Consider the following 26,576-nt stretch of genomic DNA (forward strand, 5'->3'; position numbering starts at 1 on the left):
AGCCACATACAGGTGTGCGAGCTGGAAAACAACACTGTTTTAATAGAAACCGTTAACTAAATTTAAAATTGACATCTAGTTCCAAGTGCTCTGGGTATTCCACAAAGACGTGTACTGGGATCTTTGATGTTTATACAACTACTTTAACTAACATATACTTTTAGAGTTTGGAACAAGAATGATTGTATTAGTCATATTAGTCAAAATTAAAATTAAAATGTTTGTAAATACGTACTAATAATCTTTATTGAATCTATTCAGAGAGTTTGAATTATATAGTTTTTTTGCATGTATTTGAGAGGGAATTAAGAATACCCACAGAACACCATTACACTTTTACATTATTTATGAAACTTACAAAATTAAAAAATACATTTATACTATGTTTACTCTGAAAATAATGATGCTCAAAGAAAAGAAAATATTATTATAGTCATATTTCCAAAATGAGAACATATTAGATTAATTACCCCCATCTTTATACTGATTAAGATGTAGCATTCAAATTTTCAGTAAGGTTTGTGTAATTAAAAAGTATTGAACTCTTTTTTTCGAAAAATGCATTATGTTAATCTTTGAATCCAAGCCAATCTTGACATTTAAGAAATGTTTGGTGGTGAAGAAAACGGATAAACGCAATTTCCCATTAAAAGCCATTCACTTTCAATACTTTTCAACATTTTGGAACTCTTTATTATAGTTGGATTTCAAATTTCGGCGAATTGAAACTTCGCGTCTTTATACGACCTAGCCATAAAAATCAAATCTGTTAAAAATACAGAATTACAAGTGCTCATTAAAAATGAAGCAAGACTTTAACATTCGAAAACTACAGATATGTTAGAGCTTTTTATCTATTAATTATGACTATGTAAATAATTTCTAAATATAAACATTGCTCAATTCAACACTTAAACGTTTTATAGCGCAATAAAACAAGTTGTTTGTTTACAGCAAGACTTACGAAACGTTCGTTGCAGGACTCTCATGAAGAGAAAGTATGCAGGAGCAATAGTTTACGATCCGGCAGTAAAATATTTTATTGACGAACCTCTAACATATCAAGTCCTAGTTTTATGTACATCTATCCATAATTGTTATTTGAAGCAAACCTCTTTGATTTATGTGGAGGTTGAGGATGACATACTTGTAGTAAAAAGATACGGGTCTTTGACTTTAAAACGACAAGTCAAATCCGTAATTTGACATCGATTGATTTACTGAGACAAGCTACTGGGGTTAGTTCAAGGATAAAACTATGAACAAGTTCTGAAAGACATTTTCAACTATAAATGATACCTACACCAATCCCATCGGAATTGGCGTGCAACCTGGACTAAAATTGAGATTCTTTGTTTAAAGTTTGTTATTGATGATGGAAGGTTTGACAGGATAACATGATTGCGGACATTTGCCATTCTAACAATGTTACAAAAGGTGTAACACAACGTTTCGAGGATTGGAATCTACCCTCTTCGTCAGGTGGGGGGTATTGGTACATACAAAAATAGAGAACAGAAAGAAGAAAAGAAGGAAAAGAACAGGGTTCAAACATACCCAAAAGCTGCTTGGAGTCTAGTCCAGGCGTTGTCACTGCAGAGAATGCAAGTCCCGAGTACAAGTCACGAGTACAAGTTATAAGTACGAGAAACACAATTACACATCACACAGGCACGGATAAAAGTGGGATACTAACCCGAAAATCGACGTCGGCTCTTTTTTTGGCACCGCGTCGTGTCATCTCTTGTAACGATAACAATGGCAAATTTCCGAAATCCTGTTATACTGTTAAAATTGAGATATTATTAAAATATATAGAACTCCAGCCTAAGAAGCATGAGCATAGAGAAGGAAGAATGTGTGTATGCGTCAGGAAGATTTTCATTGTACTATTATATTCTAAGTTCGTTTTGGATGACGGAATAATTCTAAAGGAATCATAATTTTTTCCCGAACATTTTTCATTGTGCAGCGGTACAGTATTCTACGTCATTAGTGTTTGATCAGTCAGTGCAGTTATGTCTTATAGTTAGTCATCAACCTGAGGAAAAGATCAGAATGCAGATCTCGAAATGCTGGATTGTTGGCCCCTCCAGAAACACCAGTTTTATTCAAAGCTATAGCAATATGATAATTAGATTTGATTTTCTTCAAAAAATTCCGGATTAGATAACGATTTTAACTGTACCTTGCAGACATCTTTCTAATCACTTACATCTTCTTAGCACGTAACGAATGGCTTGCTGACTGAATGAATTCAAAGGAACGGAAGAAAGTGAAGACCCGTGACTAGTGTGTAATGTTTATTATTTCTTGTCCTTAGGAAAAGAAAGTCCTGTACTAGAAAGTGAGGGGCTGCTGGCGCCTAATGGTGCTGACAGGTGTTGGTAAAGCGTGGAGGTCAGCAAGAACACAATTATGGCTGCGTGCAGCTCGGAATGCTGGATATTGTGACAGGTGACCCACGCTCGCACGCACGCACATAAACATGACAAGTCGTTCTGGATACAAGAAGAAAGTCGAATCCTACGGACAATAGGCTGTATCGGCTGAAAACTCCGGCGAGTCACTCTTCGGGAACGCGGGAGCTTTCCAGTCACCTGTTGTTGGTTTTGCTAGAAGAATAAATTGAGGATTTTCGACTGATCTTTTTTAAATAGAGAAACGATCCAAACTCTGTCCGACGGCTAGCCAGCTTGTCAATAGCGAATTTTGTTGAATGGTCTTTTGTTAATAACTTCAGCGAGATCTTTGGATTTTGTAATTTATTTTGATCATTTGGTTGTCCTGTTTGATCATTTGTGATGTAACCACCCTGAATGCCTCAGAATCGTGTATTTTGCTCCCTTCCTGCAACTAACTAACTGCACTAAGTTTTTTGTTCGAGGAGGCATGCCTTTAAGCAATATAGCTAACAAAGGATGTGCCATGAGTGGTACAAGCAGCTCTCTAGAAAACAAAGGATGGAAGAAGAAAGTTGAACAAAGAGTCTGGAGATAAGTTATCAAGATAGTCTGTGCACTGACCTGAGAGTCCATAGTTACGGTAGATGGACTTCGCATGTAAAAACAAGAAAATCTAGTTGAAGGGAAGTGGTATTGGAGTGGAATAAAAGCCTTTCCGGAAGTCATTACTCTTACTATCCGAAGTGGGAGAGAGATTTCAGGAGTAATGCAAGAACTCTTGCATTTAAACTGAAGGAGGTTATCCACGATATTGGTTTTTTCCTTGACCGGACTAATGCTGTTCGTGTCAAAACGTACTTTCCCCAGTTTCTCTGTGTGGTTGAGATCCCAGAAACAATGAACAATAGCTGAGAGTTAACATATATATGTAATTTTTAGCTAAATCACAATGCATCGTGTGTACTGTATGGAAATCTGAAAACGCTCATGCTTGGAAGAAATCACGATATTCTCACCTTTTTTAATGTGTGGCTCTTGTGATTCATTGTTGATTCTTTGAAAACGAACTTACTTGGATTAATTGCATCTCTTTTGTTGATCATCCATGAGGAGAGGGTTGAAGATCTTCAGTAAATAACTAATTTCAATCAAAGCGATTACCTTACCAAGCACGTCCATTGTTACTTTCGAGAATCGATCCTCTTCAACGACAAACTTTAGAATCTATACTTTTCTTTAATGGCTTCAGTCACAAATCAGTTCATCCAACAATCCGGCCAGAACAAAGACAGAAGAGGCCACTCATTGTTACATTCATGCCCACTTTCACCAGTCACCCTTGCGCCTTGTTTAGGTGGTGTATGCCAGTGGGCCAGTTCACTAACGGGAGGACCGGTTCTTCGACACCTGACCCACTGCTGGTTCTTCTGACATATTTCCGCTTCCTACGCCTACCTTTTTCCTCTCAACCTGTTACCGCCACAGATCCCCTGATCGTTAACATAATTGCCAATCCAATGCAGAAGGTGGTACAATTAATTCCGTCAGTGTCGTGTTTGTAGTTGAAGTCCTTCCATGATCTGTTGGTGCAGTCTTTTTGCAAAGACCTAACTCTATGTACATATGAAATGAACAGAATTAAACGATAAGAGTGACAGCCTATCCTTATCTAGACGATCTTATCACATTCCCCAAACAACTAAAGAGAATACATGTTCTTTCTTATTATAATACTTGCCCAATTCCAACTACACAGAAATAGAGATTTGTTTAAAGGCCTGATACAACCGCGAAAGTACAAAAATGCTGAAACTCTATTGTGTTACAATGAACAATGAGGTTTCCCCATCAATCTGCCTCATGTTCATACTGATACCGATACCTCCGCGAAAGGGTCGATTGTATCCAGGCCTTGACCGATGATCGTTAACCCCGGCCGGCCTACTTGCCGGTGCCGGGCCCTTTCCCTTTCCACCGCCCAGTGACAAGTGAACTAGGTCACCTATAGACTCTGACACACTCCTGTTGTTCTTGCACTCTGTTCTGGATCTTTTAACCCTGAATCGTTCCCTGGATGCTCCTGGGCATTTTAAATTGCTGTTGTTTTAAGTCAAGTGAACCTCAATTCTTCTTCTAATTCTTATCTGAGTACGAGCTATGAGTTTCTCAGGTTTGGATAGTTCTTTTGACGCTTATGATGACTTTCACCTTTCATCGTTTCGTAAATAGTGAATTGCAGTAAAATGATGCCTGCTGTTTTACACTCTAGGATGTGAGTCTCTTCGAAACCGACTGATTATTTTGATTCTTGTCGGTGATTTCCTTCTCTTGTTTACCCGTGAAGAGGCAAACTTAGACAACCAAATGGTCTATCGAGAAAAACAGAAAGAGCCAGTATTCAAAGAGAGGATGTCTGAAGAGTAAAGTGTGAAGTACCAATGACCCTCAGAGTTGTGTTGGGTACGAACGATCATGGGGGTGTTTGGGTTCCGGGTTGGGATCGTAAACGTTAGAGACAGAGATGGGAGGACCCTAATTAATTATTACCGGTACACTTCTGACAGCTATAGAGTGGTCCCAGTTAGAGTCAAGTAACTACAAAATATAATGCAGTTTGTCCCGCCTGTAATACATTACTTATTAATTTTCGATTATTTAAATGGGAATATCAACTGTTACGATGATTTCATATGATCAGACCCACCGTAGGAGTTCCAGTCATTTAGCTGAATTGCGTCACATAGAATATAAGGCTGCATATGGTGGAGTTCTTAAGTTCTGGATTTACTGGTCAGAATTCTATAAGAAAGAAACAAATGTATCATACACGATACTTAAAACTATTGGCCCAGCTGCTAGATGAAACTTTCTTGTAAAAATCAATGTGAGCTCAGTGATTTCAAATTCACAAAGTTACAAATTTTTCTGCATTTTATTGTTTTCAAATGGAATGGTGTAGACCAAATCTGTTTAGTTTTTTTATTTTTAACGGAAATAAATGCCATCAATAACAGTAACCATGGAGCAGCTCCTTCATAAACATTGCAAACTACATGTTGCTACTTGATCTCCCTTGTTTTTATTTAAACATGAACGTTCCCAATATCACACACACTGAGAGAAGGTGAACTGATGTAGATGGTCTAAGGACGAGAGTATTTAAGGTAAATACGAGAGAAAAATAATATATAAATAAAGACGCCTGGCTTCCTACACTTTTCTGAATTTTGCCGATGTTGGAAGATCAAAGGAAGCTTTGATGTAACACCTCTTTGACTTTTTGTGGAAACTATCTTCATATAATCGTATACAGTTATTTGTTGACGAAAAAAATCACAATATATTCATTGATAAGGGTTTTACTACTAAGAAATCAAGTATGTTTCTATACTAACCAAAAGCTGAAAAAAAACTATCATGATCAAAATATTTACTTTGGTCTATCAGCAGCAAAGGTCAAGAGGAGTCTTGCACAGATCACTGAGGTCTCTGGAACTGGGTTATTGATTCCGTGCAATCTCCAAAGGTGACGGAGAGTTGGGATGATACCGGCCGTTATGGCTGTGATGTTATCCTAGTTTATAGAAACTCGGTCACGACGTCGTGATATATCCGGGCGTCGTGATCGTGATCCATGCTCTGTCGTGAGTCGCTGCTGGAGTCAAGGTGGACAACGCCGTAACAGCGGCGGCCTTTGGCGTTGCAACATGTTCATTCATTCAGCCTGAGACATTTAGTGCTGGATTGTTGCAGAATAATATGACGTGAGTATTGCGAAAATTGCTTCTTTTAACCATTACATACTTACCTTGCTCTTGTCAACAAGTTTAGAAGTAATTTATATAGATCCTCAGGAGAAGGTACTACAGATATGGTCAGAAGAATGACTGACTTATATGAAGAATGACCAGACGTCAGAATTTGTGCTATGAATTTTCTCCAGAATTGGTGGAGGCACACTATCTTCGGAAAAGTGCTTAAAACTATCTCTCAAAATATTTCAAGAGTTGTTAAAAAGCGTCCATCTCTTTATCTATTGACATCTCATTTGATAAAATAATCCTTAGTATGGAATTCTATTCTTTCCATGCCTTGTTTTGCACTCTAGTAGGCCTGAAGAGTTATGCTAGGGAAGGAAGCATACCTCTTCCCTCATCATTGGAGGGAAGTAGGAATGAAACGAATCTGTGGTCTTTTATATTACTTCAGTAGTCACATACTTCTACTTTTTTATGTTTATGTTCTGAAAGATTTCAGGTTCTTGGATTAATTATTAAAGGTTGCTCTTTTTATTTACAGAATAAACGGTTGCGGGCGCAGGAAGGACGTAAACCACCCGATCCCCCAGGACCCGACACTGTAACGGTAAGCTGTTTTATTATTGTTTCACACTCCTGGAAAGGAGCCTAGTTTAGAAAACCTACAAGGTGTTGACGATACCCTCCATAAAGCAGGCAGTTAAACGCGGCAGTAGGAATTGTTAGGTAAATGTGATCTTTAATTGGACTATTCAGGGATCGAGGTGGCACAATTTCTTCCTGATGTTGCGCAAACGTTTCTCAACACGGCCATCAACTGACCGAGTGTTCCACATCTGCTGCGTACCGAAGATGGTCGGTCGCGCTCCGGTGGCAGCGGGACGGATGGGTGGGTGTTACGCCCACTGCACAAGCGTCACTTGATGGTACATGGAACATGTAAATACACGTCCAGACTTTCAGGGACCTCCGTACCGAATAATGGAAGGTGAACCGTGTGTAAGAGAATGAGGGTAAAAAGTGGACAACGACGGGAGTTTTGGGATTTTACCTCCAAATGTAAACGCTATAATCATATTAGATGCAGCTATATTTTGGCTCCAACTTTAGGTATTTTATATGATAATAAACTGTACAATTGCCAGATTTTCAATTTCCCAAACAGTGGAACTGGGAGACATGCAATATGTAACACAAAATACGTACAATTGATTAAAAAAGTGTATCTGCTATTGTAATTTTGTTCAAATAATTCAGCTTAAAAAATTTCCTGTTATCCTGATAAAGAAAATATATGAATATAAAAGTCTGGAAAGTCTTCTCCGGTGAAAAAAGTTAATTCCGACCATTGTCATCTACTTTCGGTGTAAGGTATTTCAGGTGCCGTAGTTGCGTTTTGCGAAAACGAAAGTGTATACAAAAGTTGATTTCAAAAGTCAACATCGCTCAAAAAGCGGCTACTTCCGGTCTAATGTATTTCCGGTACCGGTAGTGTATTAAGTGCACAATAAACACGTGTGTTAAATTAAACCTTTTTAGGACAGCGAGAACTTGAAAACAAAAAAAGTTCAATGGGATTACAACCCTTTTAATATCCTTACGGGTGGTAGATCTTGATCAAAATGCTTTGGTATTTCTTTTTATTTCACGAGGCATATCTGTGTCAAATTTTATTTTTCTAGGACATCGGGAAGTTAGAAAACAAAAGTATATTTCTTATAGGGGTTGCAATCCCATTTAAACCACTTTGCGTTATTGATCTTCATGAAAAGTCTGTTATCTGTTCGTTGAGAACATGAAGCACACCTGCTTCAAAACTCATCGTCGTAGGATATTGGGAAGTTGAAAAACAAAAATATATTTCTTCTAGGGATTACAACCCCATCTAAACCTCTTTGGATGGTTGATCTTCATGAAAATGCTTTTGTTCTCCTTGGTACGTAATGAGGCAAGTCCGTGTCAAATTTAATCTTTTTAGGACATTAGGACATTGAGAAGTTAAAAAACAAAATATAGTTCTTCAAGGGGTTGCAACCTCATTTCAGTCTCTATGAGGGGTTGACCTTCATGAAAAATTTGTTATCTGTCGGTTTAGAAATGAGGTACATCTGCGTCAAAATTTAGAGATTCATGGCTAGACCATTAAAGGACTTTATATCATACTTCGTTCATCTCTAAAACCAGTCACAATATCACAAACAACGTAGGGAATAAATAATGTTTTACTAGTTGGAAGAGCCAAAAAGACAGTTGAATACTAACAGGAAGTTAGAGAAGCAGCATGGAACTTTGTATTCTGTATAAGTTATTTAACTAAATCTTTGTCAAGTTTACAAGCTCAATTATCTTAAAGTAAAATTGGTCTAGTAGTTTCTCCAGGTAGAGTGAGATAAGCGGATCCGGTTTTTATTAATCAATATTGCTTAGTTACACCAATGAATAGTGCAGTTACACTAGTAGTAACACTAATAGTGCAGTATTGATTGGTTACACCAATCGATATAATTAACGAATACTGATAAATTTATTTAAACGAACAGGATCATCAGATTGTAAATATATGTGAATTCAAAGCGACACGGACTCGATTATCGTACTCTGTTTGTTTCTTAAATTGTTTACTTAAACCTGTAGAATACTCTAACCGTTTCAAGAAAGACGATGAAATAAACAAAACCGAATGTGTAATTTTATTCTCTATAGCGAATTGCATATAGCAATATGGTTAGTACGAGGAATATTGTGGTGTCGGAAGATAGGATTAGGAAACTCTTGCGTGTAGGCAAGTTTTCTGTCATTGTGAACAAAAACGTATCCGGAAAGTTGAAACACCTTACTGAAGGAAGCTGCCAATTTCCGGAAGCGTAATGATCGCCGAAGTTCTCACGTGCCGGATGCGTCCTCGCCGACCTCGGGATCTCCACTGCACCTTTCACCGATGAGACAATACTCTGCGGAATATTGCACTTTCTACCACTTCTCGTCTTGTAGAACAAGCCCTCCGAGCTGTTCACGGTCATAAACTGAACACCTCAAGTAGCTGTCAGAGCTAACAGTCGACTGCACATACTCTGAGCGAGCAGTTGAGGGACTTTCACCCACCATCTGCTTGCTGCGTCTGATTGGACACAGCATATGGTGAAGAAGGGAACGATCTCACTTCGTTACAACTTTGTTACTGTAATATGTTTTCCTTACTGATTTACTTTTAATCAATGAGCCAAAGTCGCTGAAGCGAATGAAGGAATAGTTACATCAAATCACAAAAGATTCAGATTCAGTTTCTAAAATGCCCTTACGGATTTCAATGTACCTTGTTGGACGAAAATAAAATAGCCAGGAACTTTTGGCTGACAAACTTAAACGGACCGTAGATCTGCGTCGTAAATTTGTTGGGGCCATTTCTTACCTACTTCCTTGATTATGGATCCTTCTGAACAAAGGGTCCATAATCAAGGCCTGGTTCTTAAGGGATTTCTTTTGACGAGGGGTTGTTACAATTTTACAGGGTTAGATGGATTATTCTCGACGTTTCATGACACGGCAACTTTGTAATTTATTTGATCTGAATTGAATAGATATTTTCAAAACATGTTCACAATGAATTCGTGTTACTTTTTAATACCATGATTTATTATACCATTACTGGTAAGGTCGAGGTAACCTTTTAATAGCCCCAAGTGATGATTTAGAAATGCCAAGGTTAAGTGTTTTTTAATAAGTTGAATATAAGCGTTAATATCTTTAATATCACCGATGATAAATCATAGTTAGCTTGGATATCTGTCTGGCAAATCTAAGGCGCATTAGATTCTAGATATTTCATTTAGTAAACTTACTAAAGTAATGTGATAAAATTTGGGTTTGCTTGTCTACTAAAACTCTTAACACTAAGATCGTAAAAGTAAACACGTTTTGTTACGCATTATACTCTTATCATCTATTTGCTAGAGGTTTTCTGATGAAACTATTCTGTTTAGTTTCGTGACGCTACTAGCATCCGTCTGTCGGTCCTGATGCAATAGGCTACTATTAGTCTAATGATGTGCAATGAGTATGATCATAGCATTCCTTATCATACTTAAATGAGTGCCTACGGCATTAGGAGGGAAAGTCTTATCTCTGGACCAAAACAGAGGATGAGCAGCCGTTTCATTTGAGATATCGATTACCGATTTGGCCAAATCTTTCCGCTTTCTTTGCGGTGCCAGCTGATTTAAAAGAGAGATTAAGCAAGCCAATTTGCTATTCCAACACGAAATTATATGAATGATGAAATTGGTAAAGACGACTCATAAAAGACTAATAATAAAGAAAGTTTTTATCCTCTCACCCATTTAAATCTTCTGTTACTGTACTTTAGGCGTTGCGTTAGGAGTTGCTGGATGAATGAAAATAGATTGTTAAGAATTTGTGTAAAGAGTTTAAACTAGAGTAGGCGAGTGTGTAATAATTCATTAATGTCTCTCATTGGTGGCAACACAGTGTTCTGCACGATTTCAATTGGCTTCCAAAATTAACAACCCAATCACAAACAATCCCGCAGCGCTTGTTTACGAAACCACGGATTGTTGATTGGTCCCAAAAAGCGTGATGGTTCTGTCCAATGTTTCGTGACAGTACCGAATTATTTCGTCAGATCCCCAGTTCCCAAGCGTGTTCCATGTACTCCTTCGGTGTGCCGACCGTTGATGAAGAAGACAGCTCTCACTTTCAGTTTCATCTTTCCTTCTCTGGTCTCGTCAACATAATTGCTGCCTGTCCACGGAGTCAGGCCACGGTTCGGCCGAGCCGAGTCCGCAGACAATGCAAGACTTGACCGACTTACCGTGACGGATCGGAGGGTGGGAAATCGGCCGCGATCTCTGGAGGTCGCTCTCCGGTTTACGTGCCCGTAACCGCTTCCGCCTCCAGCCACAATACCGTGGTCGAGCAAATCGCCGCTCAAGGTCACCGCTCTGATCACGTCCTAACGGGAACCCTAATCAGATATATTCTTCACCGATTCCAGAGGACCCTCCCTCTCCGAGCGTGCTGGACCGTGGGCGCACGCGGAGTGACGTGCGCCCGATCCCCCTGTCAAACCTATTCCTGCAAGAAATCCCGTTGAAAATCTCCTAATTGCTTCCATTATTCCAACAATAGAATTGGGCTTCAAAAAACGACGCAGCATTTCACGCTGTAAATCTATTTAGGCTTTTTGGTCTGTTGAAGGACAAGTCTAAAATGTAAAGAAATGTATTCTTAATAATTTCATTTTATTCTATATTCAATATTATTGCACTATATTTTCAAATCCCATTGTATTATAAAAAAATGTGTAGTAAACACTAAAGTGAGAGTACATTTTATTAAATTTATTTACGTACTGTAAAAACAGAGAAGACACGTTATATAGCTACCATTTTTATCAATTGAAACAAACTAACACAACCGATTTTTCTTATCTTTACAAAGGCAGACCTTCCTGAAAAATAAGATAGTTAAAAAGAACGTGATAAGGCATAGAGATTCACCACTGAAGTGGCCACAGCTATCTCAAAGGTGGGTTAAAATTAGTAATGCAGTAAAAACATTCCTATTTTTTTCTTATTATCTGAGTATTTTGAATTAAAAATACTGTAATAAGTAAAAGTCGAGTTAGTACTAAAGTTTTGGAAACATTACAAACTTTGCAGTATTTGCCATTTCCGCAATCGCAATGATTGGTGGAATGGTCCAAACTCCTTCTGAATTATGGTAATTACCCCCTATACTAACCTACAATAACCATTAGTATTATTTTTAATATGGACGACTGACGAGAGAGAGTTTACCAAGAAACGGTTGCACTGTGATATTTAACCTAATCCATAAACCATTTAATACTTTACCTTCAGCATTCAAAATGGAACAATAGAATTAACGACGTTCCTTGATGTCCGGTTACGTTCTCACATTGGCGCTCATAGCGCAATCCTGACGACACATGTGGCTTGTGCTTCAATAGACAGGCTGGGCAGGGCGGGCGATAACTGAATATGAAGTGCCAGTAATTTCCTGCCTTTGTATTTTTGCAATGACGCAATTGCTGCGTAAGCCTTCAGTGTTATGTGATAATTGTTTTGAAATTGTTTTAACACTAGATTTCTGTACTTACGGAGAGACCGCGTAGAAGGGGTCAGTAAAATACGCAGGAATTAACCCTCTTATCCCCCATCTTATCCCTTCAAATCCCTTTTTCGAGATCCGATAAAAATTCCTGAACTCAATCGCATCCACAATTATTAACCAAGCATGGATATATCCAGGGACTTATTACCCAGGTCGTGGTAACCTATCAAAATAGGCTACCTTGAGAAATGCAATGGCCATCGTGCACGTCGATTGGTTTGGACTGTTTCTATCTCAGAATTTGGTCTTTCTGGTGAGTTTGGGTCCAAGATGTCGGCTGTTTACAGTAATCACCAACATAGCCTTAATAGTGAGCCAAAGCATGAAGCTATCACGCTTTGGATCTCCGAGGTAACCTTATTAACTTCGGGTAAGGAATAAGATAACCTCAGGGATTGAAGGTACCATTGGTAATGTGCTGTGAGTGGTGATCCTTCCAAAGTTTCATGTCGGGCATCAGTGAATTAACCACTGGGGATTACAGTACCCAGTATATCCTCCCTTTCCTTTATAGGCTTAAAGATCTTTCTTTCTGTTTATGATGATTATAATGTTAAAAATAAATGAAAGTAAGCAACGCTAAACTATTTTCCATAGAAGTTTCATCTGAATTTTACATTTGAAATTCAATTGTCATGAATGCATATTTCAGCTAGTTGTAAAATTTTATAACACCCTAGTGAAGAAATTTATTGTTTTATCTAGGCGTTGGTTAAGAAAGCCAGGTTCCCTTTGAATACATCCCTAGAGGAGATTTATAATTTAAACGTGTTAAACTGCTTTTGTAGTTTGGTGGTGTAGGTGAAGTAGATAGATATATAGATTATTTTCTCTCTGCAACACAAGATTTAATTTTTTTCTCTCCCTTTTGTATCTAATCCTATGGTTTAGCGACGAATTGATGATGTCTCCAAACAACAACCTAATTACAATTAAAACTGTAAATTTATCAATTCCAGAAAATATAGATTATTTATACAGCAAAGTTTACTATATATTTGAACTGAATTGAATTGATTTGTTAATTGAACTTAAATATAATGATCGTGAAGAGAAAACTCCATTTCTCATTTTTAACACGCGAACTTCTCACAAACTCTTGTAGCACTATCTCAACTCTCGCGAAACGCGTATGACTTGCTTATAAATCATTACAAAGATTTTGTAAAACTCATTAATGTTGTCTATGTTTCACACCTGGATTGTTCAAAATCCTTTAAAGCAGTTTGGAATTGTTTGACGTAGGCGTTAACTAGCTTCTTCTCTAAATACTAATGTAGTGTCGCTGAATGACGTTATTGTGAGACCTGTCAACTGTGTCGTTATTGTGTAGACAATCGATATTTCGTTATTTTATTTTATCCTCTTATTATATACTCTTATTACGTTTCGGTGGGGTTTAACAGTTGTTAAGTACAGGCATCATATCCTCAAATTAATTTGAATTTTCCTCTGTAATTTCATTCTTGGATAATTTTGGACAACACATATTGCAGCTTTTAAATCCATTTCCTCGATAATTTACATCTTCATTTTACACATGTTATGAAGGAATTCGCCCAGTTCAGAATGATTCAATTCAAGTGTCACTAAGGGTGTCGAGTGCTTGGAAACAACCAGAATGCTGATGTCCATCAGATATGTTCAACCCCAAGAGCAAAGTCATCTTGATGATAAATCGGTGTTCTAGTTAGTGGCAGGCTTAGAGTGAACTCCAACGAGATCCGACCCTGCGACACGAGCGGCCTGGATCGTGCGCTTCTCTTACCACTGTCATTACCACCGCCGAAGTATCCATGGATCTCTTATCTGTTCGACACACTTCTTCCAAGATTCGCAGGAGAGATTTACCTAGGCTGTAACTTCCCTTACCATTATAATCACCCTTATCCGTGGTATTCTTCTATATATTACATATTTTTGCTAAGATTCGCAATTGAGATTTAGCTAGGGCTTAGTCATTCAGATATCTTATCACTGTAATTCCCAGTTCAGATATCTATGGTATTCTTATAAGTCAGACATACTTCTTTCAAGATTCACAACAGAGATTGATCTAGGGCCTGCCATTAAGTTATTTTATCACTGCAATTTCCACAGTTCAGATATCTATGTTATTCTGTTATGTCAGAAATACTTCTTTCGAGGTTCGCAACAGAGATTGGCCTAGGGTCTGGCCATTAAGTTATCTTACCACTGCAATTTCCACAGTTCAGCTACCTATGGTATTCCTATATGGTTGACATGCTTCTTCCGAGGTCCGCAACAAAGATTTACCTAAGCTATAAACATTAAAGTCCCTTGCCACTATCACAACTACTAGCCAGATATCCATGGTTTTCTTATCTATTTGAAATCCTATGGAGGCTCTCAGCAGAAATTTATCTAGGTTCCAATTAGCTGCTACAACAACCCAATTACCAAATCGGTCTCTTATCTGTTTGATATTCTTTTTTGAGATTCGCACCAGAGATGATCCACTAGTATCACTACCGCTCATCAATTTATAGTATTCTTCTATACTGAAATAATTCTTCTAGGATTCTTAGCAAACATAAACCTAGGCTCCAACCATCCACACATCTTCTCTGCATCCTGAGACAGGCTCGATAAGTATTAGTCAATGTTAACAGTCCGTGGGAAATGGTTTAATGTGGATTCAGAACAACATGGGTATTGGTTTGAGTCACGAGTCAATCCAGATTGCACTTGGAACTTGGCCGAGGGCCCACTGCCCTTGCCTCGATACAGACAGATAGACAGACAGACAGACCGACAGTTTCGCAAGTAGCGGCCGCCAGGGCGTGCGCGGGTCACTCTTTCTCACGCTCCCGTCACACCTTGCCCACCGCCACAAACTCGTTTGGAATTTACTACTACGGGTTATCTGAATACGCTGTCAAGAGCATTGTGTGATATGGCCAGAGGTGCAATATCACTTTCGACGATAACATCTAACATATGTGATGACGTGGTATGATGAAACCGAATGCTCCTTGCTTGTGTTGTGCCATGGAGAAAATAAGTAGGGCAATACAGCTCGATACATATGTTGTCTTGAAGTCCTGTTTTTCTAGATCTATCTTTGCTGTATAGGCATTCCTGATCCAATGAAAATTGTATGAATTTATTTAGTTTGTATATTTAATAAGTAGTTAGTTCTTAATTCCATATACAAAACACTTGGGCGCGGTGGGAATGAATCAGACCCCACAACTTTACGCGCCTACTTACCAAATTACATATTTCAAGGATCATATAATTTTAATGAAGGAGTTAATAACCATTAGTAATATACTTAGGATCAACTCGACTAACCCCCTTCATGTTAACTCATATCCCAAGAACAAATTATAATAGAAAGTTTTACAAGGACTTTAAACGATAGGGATTACAACATTTAAAAACACTGGTAAACTGGTCTAATCCAGTATACAATGGCCTAACCCATAATTTCAATAAGTACCAAAAATAGCCTTAATGCACTTACAAGACTCCATGTTATTCAAAGTGTTAGTGAGGAAAACCGATTTTAATACACCCTAACTTTAAACAATTACCAGAATCGTACATAAGATGAGATAAGAATAAGGTCGAGAAATCTAGATTTCTAGAAGATAAAGGAAGGACAGATAGAGAGAAAACTGGCTGAACGTTTTAGAAGAAGGAAATTGGAAGATAAAGATTTGAATGTTGTCAATCAGACGAAGTGTTGTCGAAACATACTAAGGACGATAATAAAAGTGTTACGTTTTTGAAGGAGATAAAGAAAGAACAGACAGAGAGAAAACTGACTGAGGGTCTTAGAAGAGAAACGTTTGGAAAATACAAAGTTGTATTTTGTCAATCAGATGGTGTTGTCGAAAAATACTAAGGACGATAATAAAAGTGTTACGCTTTTGAAGGAGATAAAGAAAGGACAGAGAGAAAATTGGAAGATAAAGAGTTGAATCAGACGAAGTGTTGTCGAAAAATACTAAAGACGATAATGAAAGTGTTACGTTCATATATCAATCGTGTTCCGAATTAGTATTTCAACTATAAAGTTAAACAAGTGATCACTATGGTTCCGAATTCTAAACAACATTTTTCCCTCGGTCCCACCATTGTTTGTTGTTGCCGGCAGCTGCCGCGTTGATCAGCTGATTACACAAGTCCGAGGAATTGTGGGAACGTCCCTCACAGCTGACTGACCGCGCTCACGGTATGTTTTCCTCATTCCGTGTGTCGTTTCTTCTCTGTCGCTCTGTTTTGTTTTAGTTCGTCTGAATGTATTATACATGTACCGAGTATAACATTAATGTTTTGCAACTGTGTAACCGCTAATGAGATAACCTTAAACCACTGTGCTTAAACATTTGCACATTTTGTAAACTGCCTAGAAATAAATGTCACGTATTAGATTGAATTTATCCATGTTGGCAAAATAAAAACAAATCGCAAAACTCGTACTTTTTGATTAATAATAATTAAGTTAGAGTATTTAAATATCAAAGTTAACATTAATCCAAAATATTTTAGCTATCTAGTCCAAACAAATCTAAACAGATTTTTAAATAAAGTTTTAATATTTAACTATTTGGTTTCAAGTTGTCTTCCTTCTTAAACAGTGAAAATTAGGTTATGGACCACAGGAATTGAACATCAGGAAGCATAAGTAAATTAAAAAGTCCTTACGCAATTAATAAATAAATATTCCATAGAAATAAATTTGTAGACTATGTAGAGCACTGATGTCTTCTGATAATAAAGATTCATAAATAAAAACATGAATTCCTATTGTACAGTATAATTTACTATGTTTACAAGTGTGTCGGGAGATATAATATTAGTTACTTTCACAACACTGTTTTTGAAAATTCAGCTTTTTGTGACGTCAATACCACATTGTTGTTAGTTTTAGTGAAGCATTTTCTTTTCGTTTATGCACTTACTTGCCTTTATTGATTTGTTGATTTTGTTCCAGACGACAAAAGAAGATGATCAAAAGACAAACGAAAAAAGTACTACAAATCCATTGGAACCACTTAAGGTAAATATATAGCAATGTTTTTACTTTCAGTGTCAAATATTCATCTTTTTATAGAATTTAAGTCAACAAGGTTATCACTATCTTTGTGCTGTAGTGTTTGGAAAGAATAAACTAAATGTTTTATGCTTCATATTCGCTATATAATGTATTCTTATAAATATGTCTTTGGAGGATTTCATTTGCATTCATCTAATTATTGACTTTTGAAATTGTTTTTTTTTTATATAATGGACAACTTCTCCATGTGCAAATTTAAAAATGTTCTTGTATGAACAATTCTGTCCTTATTTCAAATTGGAGATAAAGCTGTTTCGAACTATGAAACCCCAAATAAAACAAATTGTAGCTCAAAATATTATGAAGTTTGGTCAAAACTTGTTGTATGTATGAAATGTAATAATAAATATTTATTTTTATCCTTTGATTCAGAAATTCAAGATGAATGATTGAATTCCACAATTTAAAATATTTAACTTGTAATAAATGTTTTTTAGGAAAGATAAAATACGGATAATTAGGTTCAGAGGATTAGGGAAGATCAACGTTACACATTTGGATTCATATTTGAAAAAAATATATATTTTTGGCATTTCTGAACATATTTATTTGTTGCAAGTAACCTGTAGAATCTTGAGTTTTTATATTCCCTATGAGCTTGTTACACAATTTCGCCTGCAGTTTATTCTGAAACCACTTGAATAACCGAGAATATATTATGAATCAAAGTATCTACTCTGTTATAGAGCATAATATAGTAATATCGTACATCTGATTCTGTTAGTGATATACTGAGTGATTGATAACGCCTTCCATAAAAGTGCTGCAACATCTGTACTAGTCTGTGTGAAAGTCACGGCCAAGGACAGCAGGCGTAATTGCAGCAGCCAACTACTCCCGATTATTATTAAATGATTGGGTAATTGTTGTTGTTAAGTGCGTAATTGCTGTAAATCACAGTCTGTTACGTAGACAAGAAGTGGCAACAATCCAAGTCTTGCCAGCCGTATATTCTCACACCTTTACTTCAGCATATTGAACGAACAAAGTTTCTATTAAGCAGTTATATTGGAAACACTTAATAATAATTACCTTATTTAAAACGATTATCTTGTCCGCATTGCAGATGTTTACAATTTGCAGTGTCACATTTTAACTTCATAAATAAACAGTGAATAAAATAAACGTAATTATTGTAATTTGAATAAAATGACACAACAATAGGCACTGCTTGTTTTTAAACCCAACATTAGTAATACAAAGTTTTAATCAGTTGAAAATTTTCATTGAAGCGAGGCAATATATTATTTAACTTGTTATGGGTTCTCATGATCTTTTAATTGATTTGTTACAAAATAACAATTATTTAAATTTTCAAGTTTTGCCCTTGCCACTGTCTTTTTTTGAATAAAGAAAAAATAAGAACAAAAATACTTCTATCATAATTTTTAATTGTTTTATGAGCATAGTCAACAACTCTTTTGTTTTATTTTAATTAATCTTAAATAATATGAATCATGATATAAATAAATAAAAAATAAAATATGTTGGACTCATAAACATGTAAGGTTTTATTTTAAAAAAGTAAATATTTTAAAAGATAGAGGGAATAGTAGAAAGAAGCAGGATAAAAAATACTTCTTTCACAAAAAGTGAGAAAAGATTATATTAGATAATATTTTCAGTTTTAAATTAAATATGAGACTGTGATTTTCAATTCCGTAGTTTTTAAAAGAAACAAAGTTTTTAGTATTTTAGAAACAGAAACAGTATAAGGTCACCATTATTAATAGTTGTATATAGTTAATGATTTAATTAGAATGTAATTTACTAAGGAATAAATTAAAAACAAAAGTTGTATTTTTACATTTTGTTATAATAATAAGTTATAATTTTACAATATATACAGTAAAATATTTTGAATCCTGGATTCAAATTTCTGTACAATCATTTACAATCCTTGTTTTATGAAAAATACTGAAAGGGAAGGAAACAAATTTATAGATTGAGATTCCCTTTTTACCAGTATTTCATATATAAAGACTCAAATTTTAACTAAGTTAACATATCATTTACAGTTTACAGGTGTTTGGTTTTTCAAAGAGGCATGCTTATTTTCTCCATCTCCCTGAACTTAAAGGAAATATCCTTCTTTCCAAAACATTCCCAACTTTTCTCGTATATAGTGTAGGAATGTACAATTTATTGCACTATTAAAAGTGTTTTATGCATTGAAGTCACTTATCTGGCAGTATAAATAATAAAACATGCCAAAGTAATTTTATTACCTATATAATACATGTGACCCACGACATACTTCACAAACGTTTTGTAATCCACAAAATGTTAATTTAAGACGCAATATAAGTTTTAATCAATTAATAAGTATATAGGATTAAAAGTATATTAATTTATAACTTTTCAACTCTTGGAAGAGGTATTTAAAAAGAAAACTCAAATGTTTGCTGTGAAATGAGGCAAAAAAACTGTAAAGCCACAGTTCTGAATTTGGCTGAAATTAATTTTAATCGGTTTTTGCCTAATTATTATTTTGCACTAATTTTCAAATTTAAACAAAACAGATTTATATATATATATAAATTTGTCAATATACAATAATTAGGAATAAGAAGTATTAAAACAAGTAAATAGTCATGAATTTAAATAGTGTAAGGTTTACACAAAGTCTTTGTTTGTTTGTGCACACCAAGGAAAAGAAAGTATTTAGTTTGACCTCCCCTGAGGCTTAGTGGGTAAGGTCATGGCTCTTTAATACAGAATTTTCACAGATTTTACTGGGGAAGGTCACTTTTTTTAAGTGTCTCAAAAAATTACAATAATTCTTAATAAAATTCTTCTAAAAATACCACAAATTCATTACTTATAAATGTTAGGTGGAATGGCAATAAAAGATTTATCCCTTGTTTGCTAAAATAAGAGCATTGTATTTCAATTTCATTTTCTGCTGTTATTTTGTCAAATAACCTCTTAAATTTATAATATAAATTATCTTATAAGTGTATATGTAAAACCAGTGGATTTTCACTGTTGTCTTCAAATTAAGGGTAATCTAAATTCTAGATGATGTACAAAATAACTTTAATTTATTTCATTGTATAGAAATGAAATATTGTACCTTAGATTTACAACCATTAACTAGTTGAAACTGATATCGTAACTGACTTGAACTTTATTATCACAATTATATTAAATCAAATCACTTAATATTTAGCTTTTTTGTTTTTACATAATAATGTTGTGCTTCATAAAAAACTACAGTATTCTAGTATTCTACAATTCAAAGTTTGTTATAAAAGTAAAAAAATATCATTGACAGAAAAGAGATTTAGTTATTTTGTTACTTTGTATAACTGTTTTGTGATGTAGATGTTTTAGAACTTGTTAGAGCTAGTTGTAGTGAATTAACCTTCAGTTTTAACCAATAGAGTTATGAGAGATGTTTCATTTTAAAGGTATTATGTAGATAAAGAAAAACAAAAAAGCATTTGGATGCGCATGGTTGGAGTTTTAACCAATAGAGTTATGGGAGATGTTTCATTTTAAAGGTATTATGTAGATAAAGAAAAACAAAAAAGCATTTGGATGCGCATGGTTGGAGTTTTAACCAATAGAGTTATGGGAGATGTTTAATTTTAAAGATATTATATAGATAAAGAAAAAAAAAGCGTTTGGATGCGCATTCAAATGCTTTTTAGCTTTTTTTGTAAAATATATATCCTTTTATGCATTTAAAAGATAAAAAACTAAAAAAGTTTGAAGATTTTTTTCTAAACAACCGATATATTGAACAATTTTGAAAACGTTTGGATGCATGATAAGTCAATTATTAAAATGAGACAACTCCCATAACTAACTAAAAATAACACAGAAAACATGTTTTGAAGTTCAAAATTGTTCTTATGGGGCTAAAAAAGATGACCGCACAGACATTTCTTAAATTATTGTAATATGTATCTACAGTGTGGTTATTGCTTTAGGAGGAGATGGCTGGTGGACTGAAAACAGACATGGTGACCAGCTGGACTAAGGTTAGCTAAAACATTATTTTATGAATATTAATAACTAACAGTTATTTATTGCCTTGGATTTTGGAAGGTAGACATTTGAATAGTTTTATGGCTCACCTAATTTTTAAATGCATTTGACATTTTAAAACCTATTTTAATAACAGATTCTACAAAATTGTCTAACCTCTGCATTCTGTCACTTAAAGGTATTGTTTTTTAGAAAATAACTATGTAGTAGATATAGATTATCTAGATATTTCCCCTTCACACAACTTTTATCACAACTGTACTCTAGCTTTTTTATTCAACTCTGTTAGTGACCACCAAATTGTATAACATTTGACCATGAATTGAATATACTAAGTTTTGAGCTAAGTGTTTATTATTTACTTCAAGATTGATGCAGATATTTTACAAAATAATTTTTACTATATCAATAACTTTTAGAGTATATTTTGAAATGTTTAACTCAGATTGCTCATATTTTTAACAATTTTGTATCGTTTTGGTATTTTCTTGTTATGTGCCACATACTGTATTTTGTTTACATTTTATGTGTTGTAAACAAGATTTTTGGAGTATTTTGTAAATGCTACATTCATAAGACTGTACATATATTATACATCTGAGGTAATAACTGCATTTTATATTTTAAGTTTTAGTTTATTTAGTACTGTAATTAAATAAAGATTTTGTTGTCTGTTATTTTTTCACAAGATTATTAGTTTTAGATCCTTAGTTATCATTTTAATCAAATTTAATAAAATGATTCAAATAAAATAATTTTAAGCTAACCTTTACAATTATTTTTGTTTTTTAACAAAAAAATTTCTATGTATATATAAGATGGAAATAAACATAAATTTTTATATTGATATTGATAAACGTAATTTATTTAAATGTTTTTGGAGATAAAAAAAACCTCTGCAGAAACTCATTCTAAAATGACAGAAAAAATAGTGCTAGTTTCAAAAATAAAGGACCAATTTTTTGGTATATTATCATTCAGTAACTCATGTAATACTAGTTCGATAAAAAGAATTTTCACATTGTTGTTTTTTACCAGAACTTTGGCACTATGATACTAAATTGGGATTGAGAGATGGAAGTGTTAAGTTGACATTGTTCTTCAAGGTCCTTATTTGAGGTTGTACCAATTTGGTACCTGCGCCTCTCTGGAGCAAGCCGGATGTATGAGGTGAAGTTCAAGGTCCATGTGGCGCCAAATCTTGCATACAATGGTAGGCTGCTCCTGCTGATAGACTACAGACACTCCTTGCGCCTGCCCGACTTCCGGTTCACATGTTTGGTCATATGATTCAGACCAGAATGGTTACAAAAATACCCGTTATATATGTATGTGACAGTGTCCTTCTTTCGTAACTAAAGTTTTCGGCTGACCGTTGGCAAAGCGTGTCACTCGAGGAGCTGGAAAAATTTCATTTCTGTTTGTCTGTCTGTCCACACGATATCTTTATGGATGTGAAATTGTACATGAAGCTTTATTTCTATTCAGAGTATACAGAGTTTGAATGGTGCATGTTATTCTATTGGATTTGGCTAAGTGTTAGTGAACATTTTTACATTGGTCTTATGCGTAACTATGATGGCAACAAGAAAATTGCAGTATAATTAGCTTTGTAAATAAACTGAGTAAAGTCATGTGAGATTTTAACATGTAACATCATAACACATGTAGCCATAGACTTAAAATTTTGTATGCTGCCTCAGAGAAGCCTATTACACGATACATTGTGTGATGTACCTTTTCTTGTTAGTAAATCAATAAAATTATTAGATAATAAAGTAAATAAAATTGTAACCATGAAATAAGCATAAAAACATTCCTTAATAATAAAATAATTCTTCAAACAGATGCTCAATAATAACCTGTGTAACTTATCAAAAAGAAGTTTATTAATGCCAAATATACAAAATCAAAGAACAGAAGTCCATAAATAAAATAAAACACTGAACCTTGGTTTTGATGTAAATCAAAACCTGGTTGAAAATTATGAAGGAAAAGGAAATTTATTCTTTATTATTTTTTTAGACTTGCAGGAATACAATAAATAATGTTACAAAATTTGAAGACGAACCATTGTAATATGTTACAATTTTGATTCTGTTTGATTTTGTTTCCATGCAGTCAAAATTCTTAAAACACTTCTACTTTATAGAATATTCTGGATTGACAAAGGGACAGAGAAGAATCATGTAACCTCTATGGTGAACTGTACTATAAAATAAGAGCTGTAGCAAATAACTTTGTCAGTCGGCTGATTGTGTGTTGTGTCTGTGAACAGACAGTTGGAGTGGAGACACTGTACCAGCTGCTGTTGGAGGAACACCAGGAGCTACAGAGGAACCATCACAACGCAGTCACTCGGCTGCGAGATGAGGAGAAGAGCAGGTCGGAAAACTTGAACATTTAATTTTATACCTATTATAATACTTACTTACTCTTACTCTTACTCCCATGGCCATGGATACCCTAGGTGGTATTTGGCCTCGCCAACCAGCTGCCTCCATCTCTCCCTGTCTTCACAATCCCCCTGACCCGCTCTCAATTTCCGCAAGTCCTTCTCCACCTGGTCCTTCCAGCGATTTTTGGGTCTACCTCGAGGTCTTCTTCCAACTGGATTGTGTTTCCAAACCTCTTTAATCAATTTATCATCCTCCCTCCTCATCACATGGCCTGCCCACACAATCTAAAAATGAATAATGAGAAATTATCAAAGGATGTTAGATTCAGAGTAAGGATTCAGGACAGAATATAACTTTTTTAATGCAGTAACTTATAGAAGTGAACATTTCCTCATCAACAAGGGATATAAATTTCTAACGTTCTGTAATTTTGTACCACCTCAAGAACGTTTAATAGATCAAATTTTACATTTGAAGCATTATAAAAGTTTTGAAAGTTAATAAAACAAATATTGATTTTGGGGTAATAAAATGGGATTTTTTAAATAAGCGAAGACAACTAAACAGTTATGATCAGGTCAGTTTTGCTCTCATTTCAAAGTTGGTTCCAGTTTGGGGGGAGGGTAGGCCTCCTGCATATCATATCATGTTAGTCAATAGCTATAGCAGTGTAATCATAATGAAGTATCATACACAGAATCCCTAAAGTCAGAATATGTTTTCTTTTTACCATAAATTTAATATGAATATCGTGGTAATCTACAGAATACCATTAAAGTTTATTTAAATCTGATTACACCTTCTGCCTGTTTTTGTTAAGAAATAAGAACTTTTCTTATTACTGAAATCTGCTTCAAGAATATTTCCAGATAGTTAGATCATGTCACTTAAACATTGTAAACCGTAATGGTGCAGTTAAGTGGGTGAACACCCTACCATCTATGCAATAGCAAATATAAAGCTGCTAAAGGTTGGAAACACCTTGTTCGTCAATGAAACATTGACAGAAAAACTACTATTATGAATAATTATGTACAGCAACCAGAGAGGCATAAAATCAACCAGGACTTTGCAGAATGAGACATTGGAATGTCTGCTTCCAACATGTTTACTCAGTTTTTTCTTCACCCAGGATACAAATGGAGGAGCAGCTGCGAGAGAGTCGCAGAGCGGAAGGAGACAATGCCATCAACTTGGCATTAGCAGAGCAGATACAGACGCTGCAGGAGAGACAGGCCGAACTGGAGGCTGAGGCCCAGGAGTTGCGGGAGCAGAACGATCTGCTGGAGTTCAGGATACTGGAACTGGACGATGGTGTTTGTGCCCACAGTTGCAGCAGCTATCAGTTTAAGGTAAGCAAGTAGTTGGATGACACTTTCTACATATTGGGTATGGAATATACAACTTGGTTGGTTTTGAGTTATCACAGTGACTTGGATGTAGAGTGTAGGTGAATACTGAAACTTTGCATACTGGTTACAGCATGAAAATGTAATCAGTAATTATTTAGCTGTGTTTGTTAATTGGTTCTGAAATAAAACAAAATTACATGTAATAGGTTGTATAACCTAGTCTGTTTTCTGCTTTATGTTCTTTTCGTAATTTTTTTGTACATAGAGTATTTAATGATATATAGTAAAAGAATAGAATAGAAATTAGAATGAATCATAAATGTAATAAAAATTTGTATCCAACCAAAATGTATTAGTACTAATTAGTTAATTTACAATATTTATTCCTTCTATAACATGAAAGTAAGAAATATTGTGCAAATACCAATGAAGTGTATAATAAAATAAATATATATTCCATTTTAAATTTAAATTATCACAATCTTCCTTTAACCTATTTTTTCTCATAAAAATCAATAAATATATCCTTCTTGTTGTAAACAGATAGGGATACCACTGATATTCATGTACAACATATTCGGAAATTAATGAATTTTCTTCATGCTCTTTAGTAAATTTATTTTGAATTCATTTTTTGAGCGATGTGTGTCAACAATTCTTTGTTATTATATGCTCAACTGAAAAATGTCAACTGTTTGTTCAAAACTGAATGGTAACAAAGCCTCATTACCAAACCTTCATAACATCAAAAATCCATAGTGATAAACTAATACCATTTACAAAATATGAACTTAATTACATGAACAGTTTTGTTGGTATTTAGTAGCTGTTCAAACAGATTACTAAACCATGTTATAGAAACCTTGAAATAGTAATTAGAACAGTACAAAGATCATAAATTTAACTTTCACACAGCAAGAAGTGATCAGCAGTTTTTTAAGGTTAGTTTTCGATACTAGTGTACCTTTCCATATTAAATAAATAATCATTGGTCACTCTATTTGTAATTAGATACAGTAAAATGTTAAGTTATTGGATATTGTGGATAAGAGTTATTTTTTTCCAGTCTCCATCCAGCCGGAGCCCAGACACTCGAGATCGTGAGATCGACGATGTGAGCGACAGCGGAGTCATGTCCTTGCCTACGAGCGAAGACATCAGCGAGGCGGACTTCCAAGACTTCAAAATGGTAATTATTCACTGGTAAAAATTGAAAGAGTACAGTAAATTCCTGATTATCCGTGGTGGATTCATCTACTTGATGTGTTATCTGTGGTGTCCCCAGAAAAAATGACCAATTAAAACGAATGCGATAAAATAAATTTTAAAATTATAGAATATGAAATATAAAATACTTCTTGGAAATATGAAAGCTATTTGATACATTTACTAAATACTGTAACATGGTAAAAGTTATGAGGAAG

At 35.0% G+C, this 26,576-nt stretch overlaps 1 protein-coding gene across 1 annotated transcript in view; it reads left to right on the forward strand.

Annotated features, from left to right (window-relative positions):
* The window catches only part of LOC124354653 (trichohyalin), a 177,044-nt gene that overhangs the window by 129,508 nt on the left and 20,960 nt on the right, over positions 1-26,576 (forward strand). The window contains exons 9-14 of the mRNA XM_046805281.1: positions 6,705-6,770; positions 17,283-17,348; positions 21,344-21,394; positions 23,680-23,786; positions 24,933-25,152; positions 26,219-26,341. Of these exons, the coding sequence (XP_046661237.1) occupies positions 6,705-6,770; positions 17,283-17,348; positions 21,344-21,394; positions 23,680-23,786; positions 24,933-25,152; positions 26,219-26,341 (633 nt within the window). The remainder of the gene's footprint in view (positions 1-6,704; positions 6,771-17,282; positions 17,349-21,343; positions 21,395-23,679; positions 23,787-24,932; positions 25,153-26,218; positions 26,342-26,576) is intronic.

This window comes from Homalodisca vitripennis, chromosome 1 (assembly GCF_021130785.1).
Source record: "Homalodisca vitripennis isolate AUS2020 chromosome 1, UT_GWSS_2.1, whole genome shotgun sequence".
Taxonomy (NCBI): domain Eukaryota; kingdom Metazoa; phylum Arthropoda; class Insecta; order Hemiptera; family Cicadellidae; genus Homalodisca; species Homalodisca vitripennis.